This window comes from Tarenaya hassleriana, unplaced genomic scaffold (genome assembly GCF_000463585.1).
Source record: "Tarenaya hassleriana unplaced genomic scaffold, ASM46358v1 Cleome36, whole genome shotgun sequence".
Classification (NCBI taxonomy): Eukaryota; Viridiplantae; Streptophyta; class Magnoliopsida; order Brassicales; family Cleomaceae; genus Tarenaya; species Tarenaya hassleriana.
This window is the reverse complement of record NW_010966665.1, coordinates 580,937-601,534: the sequence shown is the minus strand read 5'-3', so window position 1 is coordinate 601,534 and position 20,598 is coordinate 580,937. Positions and strand designations below refer to the sequence as shown.

The 20,598-nt window shown below is 39.4% G+C and overlaps 4 protein-coding genes and 1 pseudogene across 8 annotated transcripts; all 5 read left to right on the top strand.

The window, feature by feature from the left end:
• Positions 1-220: 220 nt before the first annotated feature.
• Positions 221-2,632, top strand: LOC104822309 (neurogenic protein mastermind). 4 transcript variants are annotated; one of them, XM_010553471.2, is made up of 4 exons: positions 221-430; positions 624-746; positions 847-922; positions 1,040-2,632. In XM_010553471.2, exons 2-4 carry the CDS (start codon positions 717-719, stop codon positions 2,407-2,409), a joined length of 1,476 nt encoding a protein of 491 aa, XP_010551773.1. In that variant the 5' UTR covers positions 221-430; positions 624-716; the 3' UTR covers positions 2,410-2,632. The 4 variants fall into 4 exon arrangements, with proteins under 4 accessions (XP_010551773.1, XP_010551771.1, XP_010551769.1 ...); XM_010553469.2 differs by having other exon boundaries at positions 221-502; XM_010553467.2 differs by having other exon boundaries at positions 221-521.
• Positions 2,633-10,056: 7,424 nt separating this feature from the next.
• Positions 10,057-11,165, top strand: LOC104822521 (annotated as a pseudogene).
• Positions 11,166-12,697: 1,532 nt separating this feature from the next.
• LOC104822308 (protein trichome birefringence-like 10) lies at positions 12,698-16,139 on the top strand. The gene is made up of 4 exons (XM_010553466.2): positions 12,698-13,795; positions 14,679-15,068; positions 15,200-15,703; positions 15,818-16,139. Exons 1-4 carry the CDS (start codon positions 13,350-13,352, stop codon positions 15,852-15,854), a joined length of 1,377 nt encoding a protein of 458 aa, XP_010551768.1. The 5' UTR covers positions 12,698-13,349; the 3' UTR covers positions 15,855-16,139.
• Positions 16,140-16,349: 210 nt separating this feature from the next.
• Positions 16,350-17,208, top strand: LOC104822307. Its single transcript, XM_010553465.2, has 2 exons — positions 16,350-16,556; positions 16,680-17,208. The coding sequence occupies exons 1-2, from the start codon at positions 16,431-16,433 to the stop codon at positions 16,950-16,952; spliced, it is 399 nt and encodes a 132-aa protein (XP_010551767.1). The 5' UTR covers positions 16,350-16,430; the 3' UTR covers positions 16,953-17,208.
• Positions 17,209-17,650: 442 nt separating this feature from the next.
• On the top strand, positions 17,651-20,439 carry LOC104822305 (3-dehydrosphinganine reductase TSC10A-like). Of its 2 annotated transcripts, XM_010553464.1 has the most exons (4): positions 17,651-18,398; positions 18,937-19,084; positions 19,568-19,866; positions 19,977-20,439. In XM_010553464.1, the coding sequence occupies exons 1-3, from the start codon at positions 17,868-17,870 to the stop codon at positions 19,861-19,863; spliced, it is 975 nt and encodes a 324-aa protein (XP_010551766.1). In that variant the 5' UTR covers positions 17,651-17,867; the 3' UTR covers positions 19,864-19,866; positions 19,977-20,439. The 2 variants fall into 2 exon arrangements, with proteins under 2 accessions (XP_010551766.1, XP_010551765.1); XM_010553463.2 differs by having other exon boundaries at positions 19,568-20,439.
• Positions 20,440-20,598: the final 159 nt, after the last annotated feature.

Genomic DNA, 20,598 nt, shown 5'->3' with positions numbered 1-20,598 from the left:
TATATATATTATATATGGCAGGATATGAATATTATATGTAAATAAAAGTATGTATTTAGTGCGTTTTTATTTTGCCGATTTCAAGGTCGCATCTTTATGCTAATTCAATAAGAAAATTTCTATATTTAACCTTGAATAAAACAATATATTAAACATTGACAAGTTTTTAATATATTTACCAACGTATTACATTTGTTTTAGCACTAAAGGCCCCATGTGAGTGAGAGTAGTAGCACTCATTTTGCTCTAATAAATTAAAAGCTTCTCTCTTTTTGAAGAAAAAAAAACGATAACGAAGGTTGCAACTTCCCCTTCACCTTCACCTTCTTCTTCTTCTCTCTCTCTCTCTCTCTCTCTCTCTCTCTCTCTCTCTCTCTCTCTCAGGCGGAAATAGACGAAGTGAAGTGAATGCCCACCAACTTACTGTAAAGTCTGAACCTTTCTTCCGTCTTCTTCGCTTCTTTCAAGCATTTCGCTTCTCTGAATTTGCCCTTCTCTCCGCGTATGTGTTGTATGAGCGTGTGAGTATATATATATATGCGTGTGTATGTGAAAAAAAAAGATGCTTTTTTGTGGGTTCTGAATGTTTTGACGAATGCATTCCTGGGTCTTTGGTTGTGCAGATTGAAGCTTCGGGAGTGAGCAGAGGCTTTGTCCCAGATCTGGTGGCAGAGACGATTTGATTTCGTTTGTGTGTGTTCCTTGGTTGAGAAAATATGAGCAAAGAAGAGTTCATGAAGATCCAGGTTTGCCGAATTTCTCTCTCCGCAAAGCCATTTCGCCCCCTTCTGTTTCTGTTTTATGGTTTCTTAATTTGAATCCTCGTTCCCGTGTTTGTGCATGTAGACTTGTGTTCTTAAAGTGAACATACACTGCGATGGTTGTAAACATAAAGTCAAGAAGATATTGCAGAAGATTGAAGGTATGCCGCCAAACCCTTTGGACTTGAATCTCAATTTCTTTTTGCTCCATGAAAAAAAAAACAGATTTTTTTTTCACTCTGACGCTGTTTTTTGTTTGGTTATTGTCTGAAAAACAGGAGTGTTCACGACCAAGATAGATGCAGAACAAGGGAAAGTGACCGTCTCTGGTAATGTAGACTCGTCGGTTCTCATCAAGAAGCTCGCGAAATCTGGCAAGCATGCCGAACTCTGGGGAGCTCCAAAGTCTAACAACAACAATCAGAACCACAACCACTTGGCCAATCAGTTCAAGAACATGCAGATTGACCACGGCAAAGGCGGCGGCGGCGGCGGTAACAAAGGACAGAAGAACGGCGGTGGAGGTAACCAGCCTAAGATGGGTCAGCCGCCAAACCCGCAACAGATTCATCAGCTGAAAGGGTTTCAAGATCTGAAGCTACCACAGCTGAAGGACTTCAAAGGGCCTGCTCCTGTGAGCAAGAACCCGCCCCCGAGTCAGAAATCTGTCAAGTTCGGTGTTCCTGAGGATGATTTCAGTGACGATGAATTCGATGATGACGACGATGAATTTGATGATGATTTGGATGGTGATGGCTTCGACGATCACCCTCCTCTGCCGAACAAGATGAAACCCATGATGCCGAACTTAATGCCTAACGCTCAACAGCTCATGAACGCTCAGAAGAACGCCAGTAATGGCGGTGGGAGTAACGGTAAAAACGGCGGTAAGAACGGTGGCAACGCTGTCCCTGTTCCAGTTCACATCGGCGGCGGAGGCGGTGACAGGAACGGGAACGCCGGCAAAAAGGGAGGTAACGGAGGGAATCCTACCCAAGGCGGTGGCAAGAACGGCGGAAAAAACGGCAACGGCGGCGGAGGCGGCCAACTGCACGGCAGCGGTGGCGGCGGAGGTGGCCAGAATAACAATAAGGGCGGTGGCGGCGGTAACAATGGAGGTCCCAATGGAGGTAAGAAGGGTAACGGCGGTGGCGGTGGAGGTATGCCACCGGGGTTTCACCCAATGGCCGGAAACGGCGGCGGCGGAGGGCTGCCGAACATAAGCCTGCCCATGGCCATGGGAGGTGGTCCAATGGGTAGTATACCCTCAATTGGAGGTGGTCCAATGGGCACTATCCCAACGGTTCAAGGCCTCCCGACCTCGAGTCCGGCCGGCGGCGGACCCGGTTATTTCCAGGGCAGCGGCCCGAATCCAATCTACCAACAGCAGCAGCAGCAGCAACAAGTACAGCAACAGCAATATTTAGCGGCCATAATGAACCAACAGCGGGCGATGGGGAACGAGCGGTTCCAGCCAATGATGTACGCTCGGCCACCACCCGCTGTCAACTACATGCCGCCGCACCCGCACAAGTATCAACAGCAACCGTATCCGTATTCGTATCCATACCCGTATCCGCCCCATGGCGGAGACCAGTACTCGCATATGTTCAGTGATGAGAACACTTCAAGCTGCAGTATAATGTGATATTGTGAACCAATAAACAATTATATATTATGGTCAGAAGATATTTATTTAAAAAGTGGATGTCTTATAGTTTGTATCCTTCCGGTCTCTCTGGTTAATACATGGAAATGAGGGGGGGTTTTTTATAAACTTTTTTTTAAAATCAAATCCTATGTTATATAAGGGTTTTGTTTTGTGATAGTTTCAGTAATTTTATAGAGAATAAAAAAAGTATTTTTAGTGATGGGTGTTTAGTGTTCCCAATTTTTTTTCGTTGAACTTGTAACGTTTTTAATTTAAAAAACGTGTGGCCAGTTTTTATCTTTTTGCAAAGTCAGAAAAAAAATGGAAATTGGAGTGGGTCGCACCCATTATATTGCATCATTGTGTCCACTGCATTTGGTTTGCTTTTGAATGAAAAAGAATCAAATGATGATTTAATTTTAAAAACATTTAAATTAACTAAAAAAATGAGGGTTGAGAGAGAGTGGGAACAACAATTTCCAAGATAGGGACAAAAGAGAGAGAGAGATTACTAATTTTGAAAACCCTTAGGTTTTGTAAGATTTCTTCTTAATTCACCCTTAATTACAATTCATCCTTCAAACTTACCAAAAAAAAAAAGAGCAGACAAATATTAAGGTCTCGTCGTCATCGCCATCATCTCAAAAAACGACATGCATGATGATGATGATGATGATATGGAGGTGGTGGGACCCAGGTTTGAAGAGAGAGGACATACTCAAACGTCTCTTCTTAATATCTTTGATAGATATTCAGATAGTTTCATAATTTTAAATAAAGTTCGGACAGTTTCATTATTTATAAATAGTGTAAAATATTTTCCATTTAAAAAAAAAAATTTGCCTTCAGAATTCAGATTATGTTTTGGGTAATGCATTTTTGTTCACTGATAACTAATTGGAAATGCACGAGGAAGTTTGATAACCGTGACCCCGAACTGTCCAATCACACGCTGCCATGTCATCTCGAGCGAGAGATTATCAGCTGCACTACGAGCATCCTGAGAGTGAATCTTAGCCGTTCAATGTGACTCCAGATGGCCCCATGCCGCCTCGAGGGAAAGCGTGGAACCCACGCGCTCATCAACGATGAGATGGCGTGAGGTTGGTTAACGGCGTTAAGTATCATAATTGTAAATGCGACCTTGGTAAATATATAGAAGATAAGCACCGTATAATTAAAAAAAAAGGCACGTTTTAAAGTTGAAAGCTTCATAATTATGGATCGAGGGAACATGAAAAAAGAAGGCGGCAACCACAATGCAAATGCTGTAGTGTCCGTACCATGAAACCCTCACAAAAAAAAATAATCCAAACGGCGGATTGTGTATATAAAAATTCAAGGGTTAGTTTTAAAATTCGCTCCAACCAAACGGATATATTACGAATATTCATGATATATATATATATATATATATTTATTTTTATTTAGCCTACGAGATATTATCAGTTATACTTAAAAAAAAAAAACATTTATACCGGTCCCCAACTGCTCACGTTTAGAGAAAAATATTGCATCCTAACAAAAGACAATTCTGTCTGATTTGCTCCCATTCTCTTGTTTTCATACTTTCATGTATAATTGTATATACGTGTGTATATCTGTATATTTGCGGAGCGCACACATACACACACATACGCACGTGTGTGTACATATATATATATATGTGTACATGTGTGTATGCATGCGTGTAATGTAGAAACAGAATCTAACCGTGGACACATGCGGGCAGTGGTTTGTGTTTGGGGTTCAGACAGAGATACTTCCGTGGGACAGGGGTTTATATTCTTTTGATGAAGGTGTGTATATACATATATACAATTTCAAATCGAGTGGTTAATACTATTTTTGGTTGAAAACCCAAATCATATCATATACCATTGTGAATGCCATGTATCTTGTCAATCGTATACCGTGTTATATTCAATCGTATAGTTATATATATATATATATATATTTATATATATGTACTATAAGTTGGGCGATTATATATAACACATTGGATGTCATCTTCATCAATACTATACGTGGGATGCAATGATGAGTGGCTTCCGATCTCTAGAGACACCCTTTAGATGTAAATGTGGCGTCTATGGGCCCTTTGTGTTTGAATTTTTCTGTCAATTGCTATTATCTATTTACTCTTTAGTAAGGCTAGCTATTAATTATCATTTTATTATTTATATATATGTACCAATATGATTTTTAAGTTTTAATATTTATTTTTGTCACGAATTTTCTTACAAAAGTTTGAAATGGGTATACCTCTTACCTCCTTGTCTTTCTTCTGTTTGATTTATCGTCGCCAATTAATTTATATCACATGAAAAATGTGTAATGACGGTTTTGTACTTATATTCCGTCTTTAGATAATCTCTCTCAATATATATGCAGTTCCATTTTATCAATATATATATATATATATATATATATATATATGCAGTTCCATCTACGATGTATCTCTGAATGAACACGTAACCCTGCGTCTAGAACTTTCTACGTTAGATATTTTGTTTCAAAAAAAGAATTACGTGCACTAGATTTAAATATCGCAATAAATACTGTGACATTTTTTTTACTACCCATACCATATATATATCCCAAATCACTACTGAAAATATGTTCGTGTGACACACGAGTTATCTTTCTTGTGCCAAAATTGTCTTAAAGGGAGAAATATAGAGATTAAAATTTGATTTCTATGAATTTTAATGATCTGTTATTTTATTAAAAAAATCTATCTTTTTTAAATAATATGATATAAATATATCCAATTTGCTATATATATTTTTTTGTTAATATAGTTTATATAGTTATCAAAATGCATAAATAAATACAAATATCTAGAAGGAGGAAGATTAAAAAGAAAGCAAACTATCTAATCTGATGACTTTTTTTTTCTAAAAGAAAAATTAAATGGTTCACGTGAAGGTACGTAACATAAGGAGCAATAAAATAAAAGTATCCATTGGCCCGAGTCAATATGACAGCAATAATTTAAACATTAATTACACAATCTTAATTAACTAGTTAACAATATATATTAATCTATTTTCTTATGAAATAAACGACAATTTGTTATAGTTTTTCGTCTTTGATTATAACTCCTTTGCTTTGTACTCGATTTTCTATTAGTTGCCCAATAGAAAAGATAAATCACCATCATGCTCTTCACTTAGCGACGTTGTACGGACTCACATGGCCGTACGTATTAAACTATCAAAGATTGTAGTTTAAATATGTACGTACAATTCGATTATATGTGTGTGTACGTATATATAAGCAAAGCAATCTCTTGATGTGTAATATCTCGTTTTTATCATATGATAAAAATAAAAATATCAGAAATGACTCGTCCTTGTAATGCATATGATTGAATCGACTAGTGGGCTTCGATGGAAAGACGCCACCCCTTTATTTTGCATTTTGTTTGTCTCTCATTCAAATTTTAAAAAATTGAATATCATTTATGCATTATGGATGTAAAATAAATGTAATACGGATGTATAGTACTCATAAATGCTGAAAAAAATAGAAAATTGTCACATCAAGGTTCGGACATGTTTCAGGTAGTACCACGTGAAAAGATTGGATAACATTTCACTTGCCCAATTCGATTAATGCTACGCATTTTCTTAACATATAACATTTAATTCTACCCACCCTCTCTCTCTCTCTCTCGTATCTCTCTCATATATATATGGGTATTATATATATATATATATATATATATTATATGTATATTAGAGTAGTCGTTTCGATATTGTCGAAAATAGTTCGGTTCGATTCTTTCTGTTTTATAAAAATAAATATCTGGTTATTATCTTATATTTGGTTCGGTTCAGTTTTATTCTTTTTTATTATTTTTTTTGTTTTAAAAAATCGATTTTTCAAATTTTTTTCGGTTTGAATTTAGAAAATTCGATTTTTTTCTAATGTATATGTAAAATGGTATGATTCATTTTCTATTAATCTTTAGACTAATTTAAAAGAATATCAGTCATATACTTTTCTTTCATGTGACTAAATCGGTATTATATTAAAAATACCCTTAATTTGTTATTTCTAATTCAAGACTTACCATTGTGACCATGTGACCAATGTGACCGAAATATAGTGTGGTCACATTTTGATTTTATCGATTATAACGTTAAATTTATGGTGATCACACTAATTTATTATGTTCATACTTTGTATATCTTTTTTTTTTTATAAAGATTTGTATTAACGAAAAAGATACATAGTTGTCAATACATAGTGGGTGAACACCATTACAAAAAATTAACAGAGATTGGCTCTATTAGTTGGTCTGTATCAGTGGAGTAGGTAGCGGGTTACTGTTGAACCAAAGCTGCAGACTTAAGCTTGCCAGTTCAGGTGAGGAAGAGCGCAGGGCAGCAATACGTGTCCGAAAAACCCTGTCAATATCCCTGATCAGTAAGGAGACATCTGAGAAGTAACTTCGATGCAGCCTCTTGTTCATCTCTTTCCAAATCATGTAGATTATTATCTGCCATAATGATAGGACTGTGAATCTTCTAACCCTGCAACCAATGCTACGATCTAACAAGTGGAGAATCTCATTCCAAGAGCAGTTAGGAGGGATCTGGATCATAGTACCCAACGAGGCTGCAACAATCCTTGAAGAATATGGGCATTCAAAAAATAAATGATCTCTAGTTTCCACACTATCCTGAGAGAGAAGGCATCTCGGATATGTATTCAGTCCCCATGAATTCATTCTATCTCTTGTCGGGCATCTGTCCAAATTGACTAGCCAAATGGTGAAAGCAAACTTCGGGATATGATGCTTATGCCAAACGACATCAGTCCAAGATATATTGTCGGATGGATGACACATCGATTTCCAGATTTCTCTAGAGGAGAATATAGTCATTACCTTTCCATCGACTTGCCATGTTACCTCGTCCTGGCTATCAGACAGAGTAGTCGAGGCTAGGTAAATGGCAAGTTGAAGAGAGTTTTCTGATCTAGGGGGAGCAATTGACCACGAGCCGTTAGAGTAAACCTCTGCAACAGTGGCGCGGAGAGGAATTCCCAACATCATTGGCCCTCCTCGACCCAAGAAAGCGATCAGCGGACCCATGGGTGTCCATGGGTCAAACCAGAATCTGGTTTGACATCCATTACCAAATCGGAAACGAAAGAAGGATGATGCCCATGTTCTAAGTTTTAGCAGCTTCCTGAAAGTCCAAGATTGGATCGATTTGCTAGTGATAGACCAGAAGGAGCCTCTTTGCAGGTACTTGCTTTTTATCCATCCCAAACCCCCGCCTCAAAAAAAGAGGCCCCAGATAAGTTTTAATGCTGCCATATCATTCCACTTAGTGAGATCTTTAATTCCAAGTCCCCCTTCCTTCTTTGGCTTCGTAATCCTCTCTCATACCTTGTATATCTTATTAATTATTTGATTAAAACATCATAAATTTAACGTTATGAACAATAAGATCAATATGTGACCACACTATATTTCGATCACATGGTCACAAGAGTAGGTCTTGAAGTAGAATAGTAAAGTAAGTGTATTTTTGATAATGTCCCGATTAAATTAACACTAAGATTTTTTTTTTTGGGTAAAATGGTATGATTCCATATGCACGGATATTAAAAAGGGAACATAACAAAAACGTACGACCCATATTAAAATTTTTACGAACAAAAATTAAATAATGATAAAATGGAAGTCTTAGGGAGGCAGTAGAAAAGTGGCTAGTGATGGTGTTTGGATTAATTAATTAATTAATTAAAGTACAATTTTTTTTTTAAAAAAAAGGACAAGATGTGTAGACTTGTAAGAGTCAAAGTGTGGAGATCGAAGTTCAAAGCACAAGACCCAACGCCTTGAATTGGCAGAGGATTTTCACATGGAGATGTCCGGCCACCGGTGATCAAACGGTTCATATTTCTATTTCCAAACCCAAACTTAATCAATGAAAATCAAATCTTGTAACTGAATTTGGTTGCTATATCCATTTTTGGAAATGTGATATTATAAATTTATTTGATATTTTTATCATGCATGATTCAAAACGCGCAAATAAGTTTTTTTTAAATACATAAATTATACATTTTTATAGTATGACAATGCACTCCTCGTCATCAAGCATTTGGAAAATCTTATATCAATTTATACTCGACGGTGGAATTAGCATTTTGGCACTATAATGTTAAATAAAATAGAATAATAAAATGTCGGGGGACACACTATTAAATAGAAGAGGGATTGGTCTAAAACATGACCCCGACATATCCCCCTTGAATTATGGACTGTTCAATTACACTGTTTGGCAAAATTAGTAAATTATTTTGTTATATACATCCGTAGATTTCTTAAATTCATTTTATTTTACTTAAACTAATAACAATATTCCCAATGTTATTTCCCCCTAAGCCACACTAAATTCCTCCTCACTGAATTCCAAGGTATTTTCAACATTCCGCTGGCCCTTTAAGCAAATTTAATGCCCCCTATATGACATTTTCCAATGTAAGTTCTTATGCTTTTTTTTTTATAACCAAGAGGTTTATTAGTTTTTGGATCCATTTAATATCCTAGATATAAGTGAACCTTTAGTCACCTAACTAATTGTTCATCTTTCTCTCCACCGCTAGAATCAAATCCAAAATTTTGAAGTGATTTTGTAATGTTTCAACCACTGGACTTTATATATTTCAATTAATATGTCAGTTGTTCTTTATATATTTATTTTTATTCTCTTTTTAATCTTATTTCATTATAAAAAAAATAAATATGAAAAGTTCTATATACTAGTATGCAATAAAAAAAATTAGAACAATTATTTAGATTGGATGGATCATATAACCATTCATGCACGGTCCAAGCCCATGACTTGCAATATTAAATTTATCAAAACCGGAAAACACAGATAATTAATTTAGTTTCAAAGCAAACAACAATTGGTACCGTCAAATGGAAAATAACGAACGGTCAAGATGAGTCGATTCGGAGAATTGTGGGGTCTACATATCAAAGATTGGAAATCTCTCTGATATACGGTGGATTTTAACCTTTATGGGTCCCGCCAAACACCTCGCCAGCACACACGCTTAATTATTACCCAATTCTCCTCTTTCTTTCTTTTTTAATAAAAATATTAAAAGTTTGTCAGAGGGAAAATGCGTTACGATATTTATCAATATATATATTTTTTAACATAAATAGTTTTATATATATATATATATATATATATACACACATCTTTGTGAATGTGTATTGTTTATCGAGGAAAATTCAGTAATTGTAATTTTTTTTATTATATAGTTCAATATTTTGATCTTATATTTTTTTTTCAACTTAACAGCTGAGCTTGTTTTTAATAATAAGTCGATGCATATTAAGAAAAACAAATCCCAACATACAAAAAGAAATGATAATATGAAGGGAAGATAGAAATGATACAGAAAGCATAAAAATAGAAAAAAATAATAATATTGATTTCGTTGAAATACTCTTGTTTTGGTCGATAAAAATCATTGGAATAAGGTTAGTATAAAATTATATAAGAACATAATTTAGAATATTAAAACATTTGAAACAATCTCTACACACATAATTTGTATCATGGTAAAAAAAAAGTATTAATTTTTGCGGCAAAGCAACCAATGGTGTCATTCGCAAATGAATTGGGCTTAGCGTTTTAAAACAATAAGGCCTAGTTGTGCGTAGGCCGGTTTATCTTATTACTGGGCAGATTAGGCCCTTAATATATATAGTATTTGAGCCGGCCCAATTTAAGGAAGTTGTCGGCCCTTGGGCCCCGCCGGAAGCTCTAGCGATTGCGCGAAGGCGAGGTCTGGGATCCACCCAGTGTCATCGTCGCGTGTAGATTATGGCGTTTGCCAGTTTCTGGTGCGAAATAGCTTAACGGGGCTCACAACGACGGGAGAACTCGCCGGAGACTTCCTGGCCGTCCGATCTGACTCCGCCGGGATGCTGGGAGCCGTACATTTACTCTTTGCCTGTGCTCCTCTGTGGCTGTTACGTGGGCTCGCCGGCGGGGCCCGGGATATTGGGCCTGGGAAAGGCCCATATCTCTCTCCCTTCTCAGCGTTTACCTGTCGGAATCAAACGGCGTCGTCTCGACTTCCTCCGCCGAGGAAGCATTCGGTGCGGAGGTGTCTAGATCGCTCGTGTACACCCCTCTGTTCACCGACGCGAGTGGCAGTTACGTAATTAGCGTGAAATCCATCCGGTTCAACGGCGCGAAGCTCTCCATCGATGGTCCGTTATCGGCGGAGCTTAGCACGGTGGTTCCGTACACGGTGGTGGAGAATTCAATCTACAACAAGATCGTTGAATCTCTGACCAAGGCCGCGAGCGCGACGGCGACCGCAACCACGGTGGTGAGCGCGGTGGCGCCGTTCGGGCTCTGCTTGGCCGATACGACGCCGTTTGGGGAGGAGTTTCCGGCGGTGGAATTAGGGTTGCAGAGCGAGATGGTGAGGTGGAGGATCCATGGGAGGAATCTGATGGTGGATGTAGGAGGAGGGATACAGTGCATGGGAATCGTCGACGGTGGGTCGGGTCGGGTCAACCCGATTGTAATGGGTGGGCTTCAATTAGAAGGCTTTGTTTTGGATTTCGATTTGGGTAATTCTGTAATGGGCTTCGGACCGAGAAGAAATCTATCTGGTTCTGATTCTCTGCCACTTTGAAGCTTTCTGTTTTTGGCCCATTTGCTTACAAAATAAATTTTATTTAGAATTATTTAAAAATATATATATAAGGGGAATAACTTTTTTATTTTGAATTTTGATTTTGTTGATAAATAATATTCGGTCCCCACGCGTAAGACTTAAACGCTCCTTTTAATTTTGTTTGGTCGCTGAATGTCTATGTCCAATCGTTTTCATATTAGTGCCAAACCAAAACGAGTTTCTGTCCTACTATGATATATTTTTATTTCTGAGTTTCTCTTAATTTTTTTTTGTCTCCACACTTTTAATGGAAGGAAATTAATGAAAAATGTGGAGGAAAAAAATATAGCAATGGAATTTAAAAAACATACTACCGTTTGAAGTTTGAAAAGTATTATTATTATTATTACTATATATATAATGCAAATCCTAATTTTAGTTTGGTATGCTTTATTTAAAAAAAATCCATTTAAGGGTATATTTTAATTTTCTTTTCTGTTTGGTAAAAGTATTGGACCGTTGGTTGTCAAACGTCAAAGCAGCCCTACGTGGGGTAGTACGGCCTGACCCCTTAAACATTAAAAGAAAAATAGTCCAATTTAATACACTGCTAAATAAATTATTATTTCAATCCTATATCATTTCATAGTCTTCATAGAAAAATTTTATACATATCATATTTTGTTTAATATAATTTGTGATCACTAATTAAAAACACAGAAAGTGACAAATTTAAAATAGAAGAGACATGAAAATATTTTATTTATTGGGCAAACTTTCTATTGTAGAATTTTCTAAGTCAAAAGAATGGAATCAATAGACGCTTAAAGAGCTTTTATGGGCATATGATTTTTTTTTCCTCCCAAGAAAAGAATTATATCTCTAAACAATTACACAGTGCCCATTATTAATTAATTATCATTTTATGGAAGATTACATTTATTTATATACGTTTATATTTATTTTATTTTATTCCAAAGTGGGACCAAACCCCAATTATTGTTTTCTTGCAAAATAAATCTAGAGAGTTTAGTGCAGCCGGTGGCCCCACCAATTCTCATTCGCACTGTGGGAATTCGACCCACTCGCCCGTGACTCACGCGACTGTATATTTTTCCTGTCTTAAATATACATACCAAAATAACTGTAATGAAATAGAAAACGATAGAACCAAAATCTTAAATATTTTGTTTATTTTAGTCTACATTTAGCAGTAGCATATATATTTTATATAATGTTGATACATATCTCTTCTTGTTCGCACATATGCGTGTCGAATATATATAATGATACTCGCTATTTTTTGTTTTGTTACCAAACTTGTATATTCATTTTTTTTTTACTTTTGCTTAATCATGGACCGTCACCTTTAGGACTTAAAAAAAATAATAATATGTTGGTAACAAGAATATACATTTCTATAGAAATCCAGATTGTCATATAAATTTAGTAATTAAATATTTGTAAATATTATTTACACAAAAAATAAACCAGTTAAAAGAGACCCATGTTTTTAAAACCCCACGATCTCCACAAGAAACATTCATGCGCCTCTCTCTCCCCCTTCCTCCCTCCCTCTCTCCCTTCCTCCCTTCCTCTTTCTCTCTACAAACCCTCCCCCCCTCTCTCTCTCTCTCTCTCTCTCTCTCTCTCTCTCTCTCTCTCTCTCTCTCCAGTAAACTGTAAACACAAGAACACAGCAGACTGCATGAAAAAGTCGAGAGTTTTCTTCTTTCCCTTTGTTTGTATTCGAACCTAATCGTCATTGTAAGTGTGGCCGCTTCACAAACGGTCTCTCTCTCTCTCTCTCTCCGAAAAGCAAACTGTTTCAAGAAAAGGGAAAAGGTAGAAAAAGCGCACAAGAAATGCCTCCATGAGTGCCTCCTCGCTTCCTCCACACATGTTTTTCGCGTCATTATTCATATTCTAACGAAAACTGACCTACCAAGCAAAGCAGCCCCTTCCCCCATTAACGATCCTCGTCATGCTTCAGCTCCATTGGCCATGACCCTTTTTGTCCTTTCTTTTCCATTTTACTTGCCCGTCTAAACTTCTTTCAAGCCTGTTGATTGATGAAATAGAATATCCATCCAGACGAGAGTAAAGTTTTGAAATTTGCTTTCCCTCTGACCCCTCAGATGTCCAAGAACCCATCTCTTGGAAGACGAGCCTTTTGATTTCTGCCAGAGGTTATAAGAATACCCAGAAGATCAAGGTTTGAACTTGGCCTCTTCTTTTCTCCTCCCTCTGAGCCTCAGATGTCGAAGAGCACATCTGTGGAAGACGATGGAGCCATGCCAATCTGCGAAGTGTTGAAGAGATTCAAGCGGTTGAGGCTCGTGTTCGAGCCGTCTCTCGGAGTCTTGGGGTTCTTCTTGGTCGGGCTGTGTCTGGTATGTGCCTTCTTCTATTTCGATTGCAGAGCCGTGGCCAAAAGGTACGGCCTTTCGGATCAATCGGAGAGATTTATGTGGCTAAAACTTGATGGGTCCGGTGATAATCCCAAGAGAGTGGGGTTTCTGGAAGAAGATGGAGATGGGTGTGATGTGTTTGATGGGGAATGGGTTTGGGACGAATCGTATCCCTTGTATCAATCCAAAGATTGCAGCTTTTTGGATGAAGGGTTTAGGTGTACTGAGAACGGAAGGCCTGATTTGTTCCACACTAAGTGGAGATGGCAACCCAGACGTTGCAATTTGCCCAGGTAAAATTTTGCTTTCTCAGGATTTTCTCAATCATGTTTGGTTCCCTGGAAAATGTGGGAAAGTGAAACTGGTACTTTCTGATCTGCGCTTGCCGCATGAGATTTGCAATTTTCTCACCTGTTGTTTTCCTGCATTTTCTCGGTAAGCAAACTGTTCAACTAGCGAGGGAAAATGATGCTTTCATGTCCTGGGCGTAGTTGTTGTTGACTTCCACACAAATTTTTAATACTGTTAACTGTTTTGTTCATGTTTGGTGCTCGAGAAACCAAGGGAAAACGAGAGAAAACCAGTGTTCTCCCGATCTAGCATTGTTTCATCCGTGTTCTTTACCAGATAATCTTTGGTTGAATATGAGCACCAACGGTTTGTTTATCCAATCTTCTCTTCTGCTGGAAAATCATAGCCTTTTAAGTTGCTTTCATTTCTGCAAATTTTGGCAAGTTAGTGAAATTTCCCGTCGTTTTCTCTGGTCACTTTCCAACTTGTCTGCATATAATCACCATCTCGTGATTCACAAATCCGGTTGAGATGGTCCTGCTCTTTCATTTCCCAATTATCCTAAACACCAATCATGCACTTGTTCTGTGAATGTGTGTTCTTGGTTATATGTGTATATATATGTATATGTATATGTGTCATAAAGTTTTGTATTTTATGAACCCGTGAGTTCCATGACATGGCCTGTGTTTAGTGTTACCAATAACTGGCAGGTTTGTTGAGATGAGTATTTACTGTCACAACCCACCAAAGATCATGTGTAGACTGCAGCTTTAGTTTGTAACTTCATCATGCTTGTGTGAATTACAGGTTATTGTTTGTAATTCGAACTCAAGTATTAGCTATTGATGTTCTTGGCTGACTCCCTTGATGAAATGGATCCAGATTTGACGCAAGACTGATGCTGGAGAAACTCCGGGACAAGAGGCTAGTGTTTGTCGGGGACTCGATAGGACGAAACCAATGGGAGTCTCTTCTGTGTATGCTGTCTTCTGCAGTCCGGAACAGGAGTTCGGTCTATGAGGTGAACGGGAGTCCGATTACAAAGCACAGGGGATTCTTGGTATTCAAGTTTGAGGACTATAATTGCACGGTCGAATACTACAGAGCGCCCTTTCTCGTTGTCCAGGGCAGGCCGCCGGCTGGATCACCAGATCTGATCAAAACGACCCTGAAACTGGACACGATGGATTGGACTGCAGGAAAGTGGAAAGATGCCGACGTGCTTGTCTTCAACACGGGCCATTGGTGGAACAACGAGAAAACTATAAGACAGTAAGTTCATCTCATTAAACCGGATAATCTCTGCCACTAAGATCGGATTAGAATACCGAATTGTCCCCGAGTCATTCATTTGTCTGGTTTTGTTCCATCAACCAACAATAACAACTCTCATGTTACTGCAGGGGATGTTACTTCCAAGAAGGTGAGCAAGTGAAAACAGAGATGAGCCCAGATGATGCATTCAGGAAAGCTATCAAGACAGTGGTGAGGTGGATACAAGACGAGGTTGATTCGGACAAAACCCAGGTCTTTTTCCGTACGTTTTCCCCCGTCCATTTCAGGGGAGGAGACTGGAGAACTGGAGGAACTTGTCACATGGAGACTTTGCCCGAAATCTCCCTGTCCCTGGTCCCTTCAGAGACATGGGCACAGATAAAAATCTTGGCCGATGTCTTGTCCAGCAGATCGGAGACAGAGACGGTTAAACTGAAACTGTTGAACATCACTTCCATGACGGCTCAAAGGAAAGACGGCCACTCGTCCCTGTACTATCTCGGCCCTGCCGGTCCTGCGCCTTTGCACAGGCAGGGCTGCAGCCACTGGTGCCTCCCTGGCGTACCCGACTCATGGAATGAGCTCCTCTACGCCCTTTATCTTAAGCACGTGGCTGTGGCTTCTTCTCGGACATTCGAGTCGACTCGGGCCTCCAGCCACTGGTGCCTCCCTGGCGTACCCGACTCATGGAATGAGCTCCTCTACGCCCTTTATCTTAAGCACGTGGCTGTGGCTTCTTCTCGGACATTCGAGTCGACTACAGTCAACGCGACAGGGTCGTAGACGTGGACAAGAACAGTAGGAAAAAGGCCGTCTGTTTCTTACAGGAAGCCACTGGAATGGCGGCTCTGTTTGAGGGGAGACAGTAGGGGATTAGTTGGGGTGATTAGATTTAATTGGAATGATTAATTGGGTGGGGGAATATAATGTAATTATTGTTTGTTTGATGGTTGCCATAGATGTTCTAACGGAAACCAAACTGGATTTTGGTCTGTGAAGTTATTATAGTATTCAAAACCTTGTGATCCACCAATTGTGAAAATGAAGCTTCATAAACTGGTTTTGTTCTTTCTCATAGATTTGAATATATCCTCTCTCTCTCTCTATATATATATGTATATATATACATATATATACTATCTATAAAACACCAACTGGATAACATCATTGCACAGCTTCACGATCCAGTTTGGTGGGACTTGGACAGATTAGATTACACTGTCCATTTTGCCTTTTGTCTGGACCCACGTTCACCTCTCTCTCTCTCTCTCTCTCTCCCGCCTATTTATGTGACCCTTTGCGCATTCTCTAAACTCCACTCGAGCTGGGGTCTGTGAGCTTAAGACGAATACAGGGGACATGGAATTGGCAATGGAGGTAGAGGTTGAAGATGACGTCTTCTTTGCTGATATAAGCAGGCAGATCTCTCTTCTCATCATGGATGAAGAAGATGAACATGTTTCCTCTTCTCTCTCTCCTCTCCAGGTTTTTCTCCCTTCGTCTGTTTTACAAAACCCATCTCACAAAACACCAGCTCGGTCTGATCATCATCCGCTACGTACGGTTTCTTGGACCACACGCATTTGCGTTCTTGATCTTTTGAAACAGGGTTTGCTGGGAGGAAGTGCGGTGTCTCCATCTGCGCATGAGCAGAGTTGCAGGAGAAGAGAGAGCAAAGGGACAGGAGTGTTCATCCCAAGATCTTCTCAACCAAGAAGGAAACATCATCATCATCAGAATCAAGGAAGGTTCAGTTCCTTCAGCTCAAATCCACAATCCCACCCACAAAGGCAGCGTCAGCAGCAACATGATAACAGCAGCACTGTTCATGCTTCTAACCCAAGAAGAACCTACAGAGATGCAGCATCTGTCTCTACTTAACCAGTTCATCACAAGATTCATACAGAAAGATTATGTGATTTATACATATATATAGATTATATCAAGATTTAATTCGTTTGTGAATCAGCAATGAATAAGAATCATTATGGAGGAAGCAAAGGGGTTGGTGAAAAGATAGATCCCAAGATTTACTGTCTTCTTAGTGTTTTGACTGACTGTTCCTCTGTAATATTCTCCACCACCCCATGTAGCGGTTATTACTCTTTTGGCAATGAAGACTCCGCCATTTCATTCAGGAGATTGTATTGAACAAGCTACAGAGCAAGAAACAGAGATTTGATTTGGGGAAAGAGAAATGAAAGAATCTTCGGGCAAGTCCCATGTGGAGAATTGGCGAATGTCGAATCTCTCTCCCCCCCCCCCTCCAATCAAATCTTTTGTTAGTATGCAACAGTTGCCTGAACGTTAAAAGTCAGATCTAAAAGGAAAGGGACTGACTGACACATGATTCTGTCGTGCCAATCACATGGACGTCCATATATACGCACACATATATATGCTTGCCCATCTCCCTCGAGATCTTGTGTTCTTCGGTGACAATTTAGGAATATAACTCAGATTTTTTTTACCTTCTTGTGACAATTTAAACATATAATCAGATGACTTTTTAGATGAAAAACATGTGGGAAGTATAAAAATCGAACCTTTTTTCTTTCTTTCTAAAAATAACAAATAAAAACTCGAACTTTATGGAGGATGAAACATTTTTTTTTTCTTTTGGTTGGAAAAGAAACGATTTTTGTGGAAATGGAGTAAGCACAGATTAAATCCCCGTCTGAAAAAGAAGAGCTTTCTCGATAACTATGGAGGGACCGGAGCCACTGGTAAACTTTCTTCGAACCATGACGGAGTTCCCTATATCCGAGCTCGTTTGAGTTCACAGACTCAATTTCCATGGCTGTCGTCTACCTTCTCTCCATCCTCCTCCTCCTCGTCACCCTCTCTCTCCTCCTCCTCTTAGCCCTTATCGTACGGCCTCGTCCCGTCAGAATCCCGATCAAGTCCCGCCACGTCTTCATCACCGGTGGCTCCAGCGGCATTGGTCGCGCCCTCGCCGGTCGCGCTGCCGCCGAGGGAGCTCGCGTCTCCATCCTAGCTCGCTCCCCCGACAAGCTCGAAGAGGCCAAGCGATCGATCCAGCTCGCTACCGGCGTCGAGGCCGCTACGTTCGCCGCCGATGTGCGCGATTACGACGCCGTCTCGAAGGCGGTGAGGGAATCAGGGCCGATCGATGTGTTGGTGGTCAATCAGGGCGTGTTCGTGGCGGAGGAGCTGGAGAAGCAGAGCCTGGACGAGGTCAAGTTCATGATTGACGTGAACCTGTTGGGGAGCTTCAACGTGATTAAGGCCGCTTTGCCATCCATGAAAGCCAGGGAAGGTCGTGGCCCTGCCTCCATCGCTCTCATGTCTTCTCAAGCCGGCCAGGTCTGTTTCTCGAAATTCAACCTATGGCCTCCGTGCATATTTCAGAATCATGGTCTTGTCCTGTCTTGTTCGTCGTCTCTGATCACTCCATAGGTTAAAGACAACAGTGAATATGACTCTGTAGTTATGTTTCAAGCTGAGAACAATGGTAGGCATCATTATATTCACTATCTCACTTGCAGTGGCTTTGTTGTCTCATGCCAAACTCTTGATTTCACATTTGTACCAATGTGATCCGTTCTGAAAACCGATAATCTGCTGCTTAATATAATGGCATTACGCCACCAAGAACGTGTATAAGCATCAAGATGAGAACATGTTTTTAGCAAAATAAGCCACTCTACTCTAGTAGTGTGCCCTTATGCGCTTCTGTTCGAAAAGGTTGCAAATTTTTTCTCTTTTCGAGGCTGAGTTGAGAGAGCGTATAGGAAAACATGGGGTTTTAACTAGATGTCATCCATGGTTTCTAGTAAGGATTTTTCCAGCTTGTGCAGTCAATCTGTCTTTGGGTAACGTGTTGTTGTTGATTCTCTTTCAGGTGGGTATCTATGGTTACACTGCGTATTCAGCGAGCAAGTTTGGGCTTCAGGGTTTAGCTCAAGCGCTGCAGCAAGAGGTTATTGCTGACAATATTCACGTCTCTCTTGTTTTTCCTCCTGACACAGAAACTCCTGGGTTTGAGGAAGGTAATGCCATCCTCATACTCTTATCTCGTTTTCAAAACTGTAAATGAGTGCAGCGAATGTAACAAAGAAGTATACCGTATAGTAGTTTTCGAGAGTGAAGAAGTTGTATTGCTGATTGTCTTCTTATGAGTATCCTTGTCCTGAAGCTTAGCCTGGTTGATGTTGTCCAAAATTGGAAAAACAAAAGAACTATAGAATCCAGTCTCCAGAAAGATTTGGATACAAATTACATAAAGCTGAATGTGGGTTTGAGAAACTTTCGATAAGCAATAGTGAAACTGTGATGACCTTAATGCCATCTGCAGCATAGATTATTTCATCAAAGCTGTATTGTATTCATTCATTCAGATTCTTGATAACTCTATATCGTTATCTAACTCTCACAATTTTAAATCAGATCACTGAGATTCCAAATTCCTTGTTTGTTCTTACAGTTCCAAATCATGTCGAGAGATGATTTGATCTTTTCTTGTTTGTTTTCAGAGCAGAAGACCAGGCCGCAACTCACTAACATAATAGCTGCATCCTCTGGTGCAATGCGACCCGAAGAAGTTGCCAAGATAACTCTGGAAGGCATCAAAGCGGGAAAATTTTCGGTCTCGTGCAATTTTGAGGGTTTCTTACTATCAACTGCGACTGCAGGCTTGTCCCCTCAGAGGTCGTTTTTTACCGCCTTCTTTGAAGTGATGACTGCGGGATTGATCAGACTCGCCGCTCTGTTTTTCCAGTGGGATTGGTACAGAGCCATAGAAAAGTGGAACAGAACCAGAACCAAGTAGCAAGTACCTCTCTACCCCCCCCCCTCTTTCTCTCTGGCATATATGTGCAGAGATCTTTTATACTGGTTACCACTTACCGATGGTATTTTCTTCTGACTGTCGTGACCCGACAGAGTTTCGTAGATGAAACTGAAGAGACTCTGATCGGTAAGGAACCCTTCTTGAAAAAGATAGAAGCTTCCGTAGATTCTGCCCCGTTGTCTGCGATGATGATGATGATTGTCTCTTTCTTTAGTTCTATACGAGATTCCGGATTCTATGGAGGAATCAAAGATGATGAATCATATGTGTGGGACATTCTTGTGATTAGGACAAGTGGTGGATCATTTGGAGATTTATAGACTTAGAAGTTCCTCTGTTTATCCTTAAAAGTTAAAACATGAGAACACGATAACGACCTTGTCGGATATGTTCAAGTTTCATCCTTTTTTCTGGATTCGAATCGAACAGCTTTTGAGGATTTTAGTTTCTGGGTGTTGGAGAAAATGGATTTCGTCTTTCGATGGTTTCGTCTCTGGATGATGATCACTTGGTTGATTTGTTGTTTTTCTGAGCCTGAGCCTCTTCAAATTGGTTTTCTTCTGTGTCGGGAGCTCAGCTATATACGTATTTGAATTTTGCAATTGGCCAAAACTCGAGAGAAAAAAAAAATTACAAACACACGTGACACGCACGTGCACATTGTACACGAAATTGGAATTGGGCTTTGTTGGGCTTTAGCCCATATGAATGATA

Bases quoted from the DNA above. Each gene is read 5' to 3' on its own strand.
- LOC104822307 (XM_010553465.2), top strand. From the start codon at position 16,431: ATGGAATTGGCAATGGAGGTAGAGGTTGAAGATGACGTCTTCTTTGCT. The intron at 16,557-16,679 runs GTTTTTCTCCCT...CTTTTGAAACAG, and splicing joins CTTCTCTCTCTCCTCTCCAG to GGTTTGCTGGGAGGAAGTGC.
- LOC104822309 (XM_010553471.2), top strand. From the start codon at position 717: ATGAGCAAAGAAGAGTTCATGAAGATCCAG. The intron at 747-846 runs GTTTGCCGAATT...TTGTGCATGTAG, and splicing joins AAGAGTTCATGAAGATCCAG to ACTTGTGTTCTTAAAGTGAA. The intron at 923-1,039 runs GTATGCCGCCAA...TCTGAAAAACAG, and splicing joins GATATTGCAGAAGATTGAAG to GAGTGTTCACGACCAAGATA.
- LOC104822305 (XM_010553464.1), top strand. From the start codon at position 17,868: ATGGCTGTCGTCTACCTTCTCTCCATCCTCCTCCTCCTCGTCACCCTC. The intron at 18,399-18,936 runs GTCTGTTTCTCG...ATTCTCTTTCAG, and splicing joins TGTCTTCTCAAGCCGGCCAG to GTGGGTATCTATGGTTACAC. The intron at 19,085-19,567 runs GTAATGCCATCC...GTTTGTTTTCAG, and splicing joins AACTCCTGGGTTTGAGGAAG to AGCAGAAGACCAGGCCGCAA.
- LOC104822308 (XM_010553466.2), top strand. From the start codon at position 13,350: ATGTCGAAGAGCACATCTGTGGAAGACGATGGAGCCATGCCAATCTGC. The intron at 13,796-14,678 runs GTAAAATTTTGC...AAATGGATCCAG, and splicing joins AGACGTTGCAATTTGCCCAG to ATTTGACGCAAGACTGATGC. The intron at 15,069-15,199 runs GTAAGTTCATCT...ATGTTACTGCAG, and splicing joins AACGAGAAAACTATAAGACA to GGGATGTTACTTCCAAGAAG.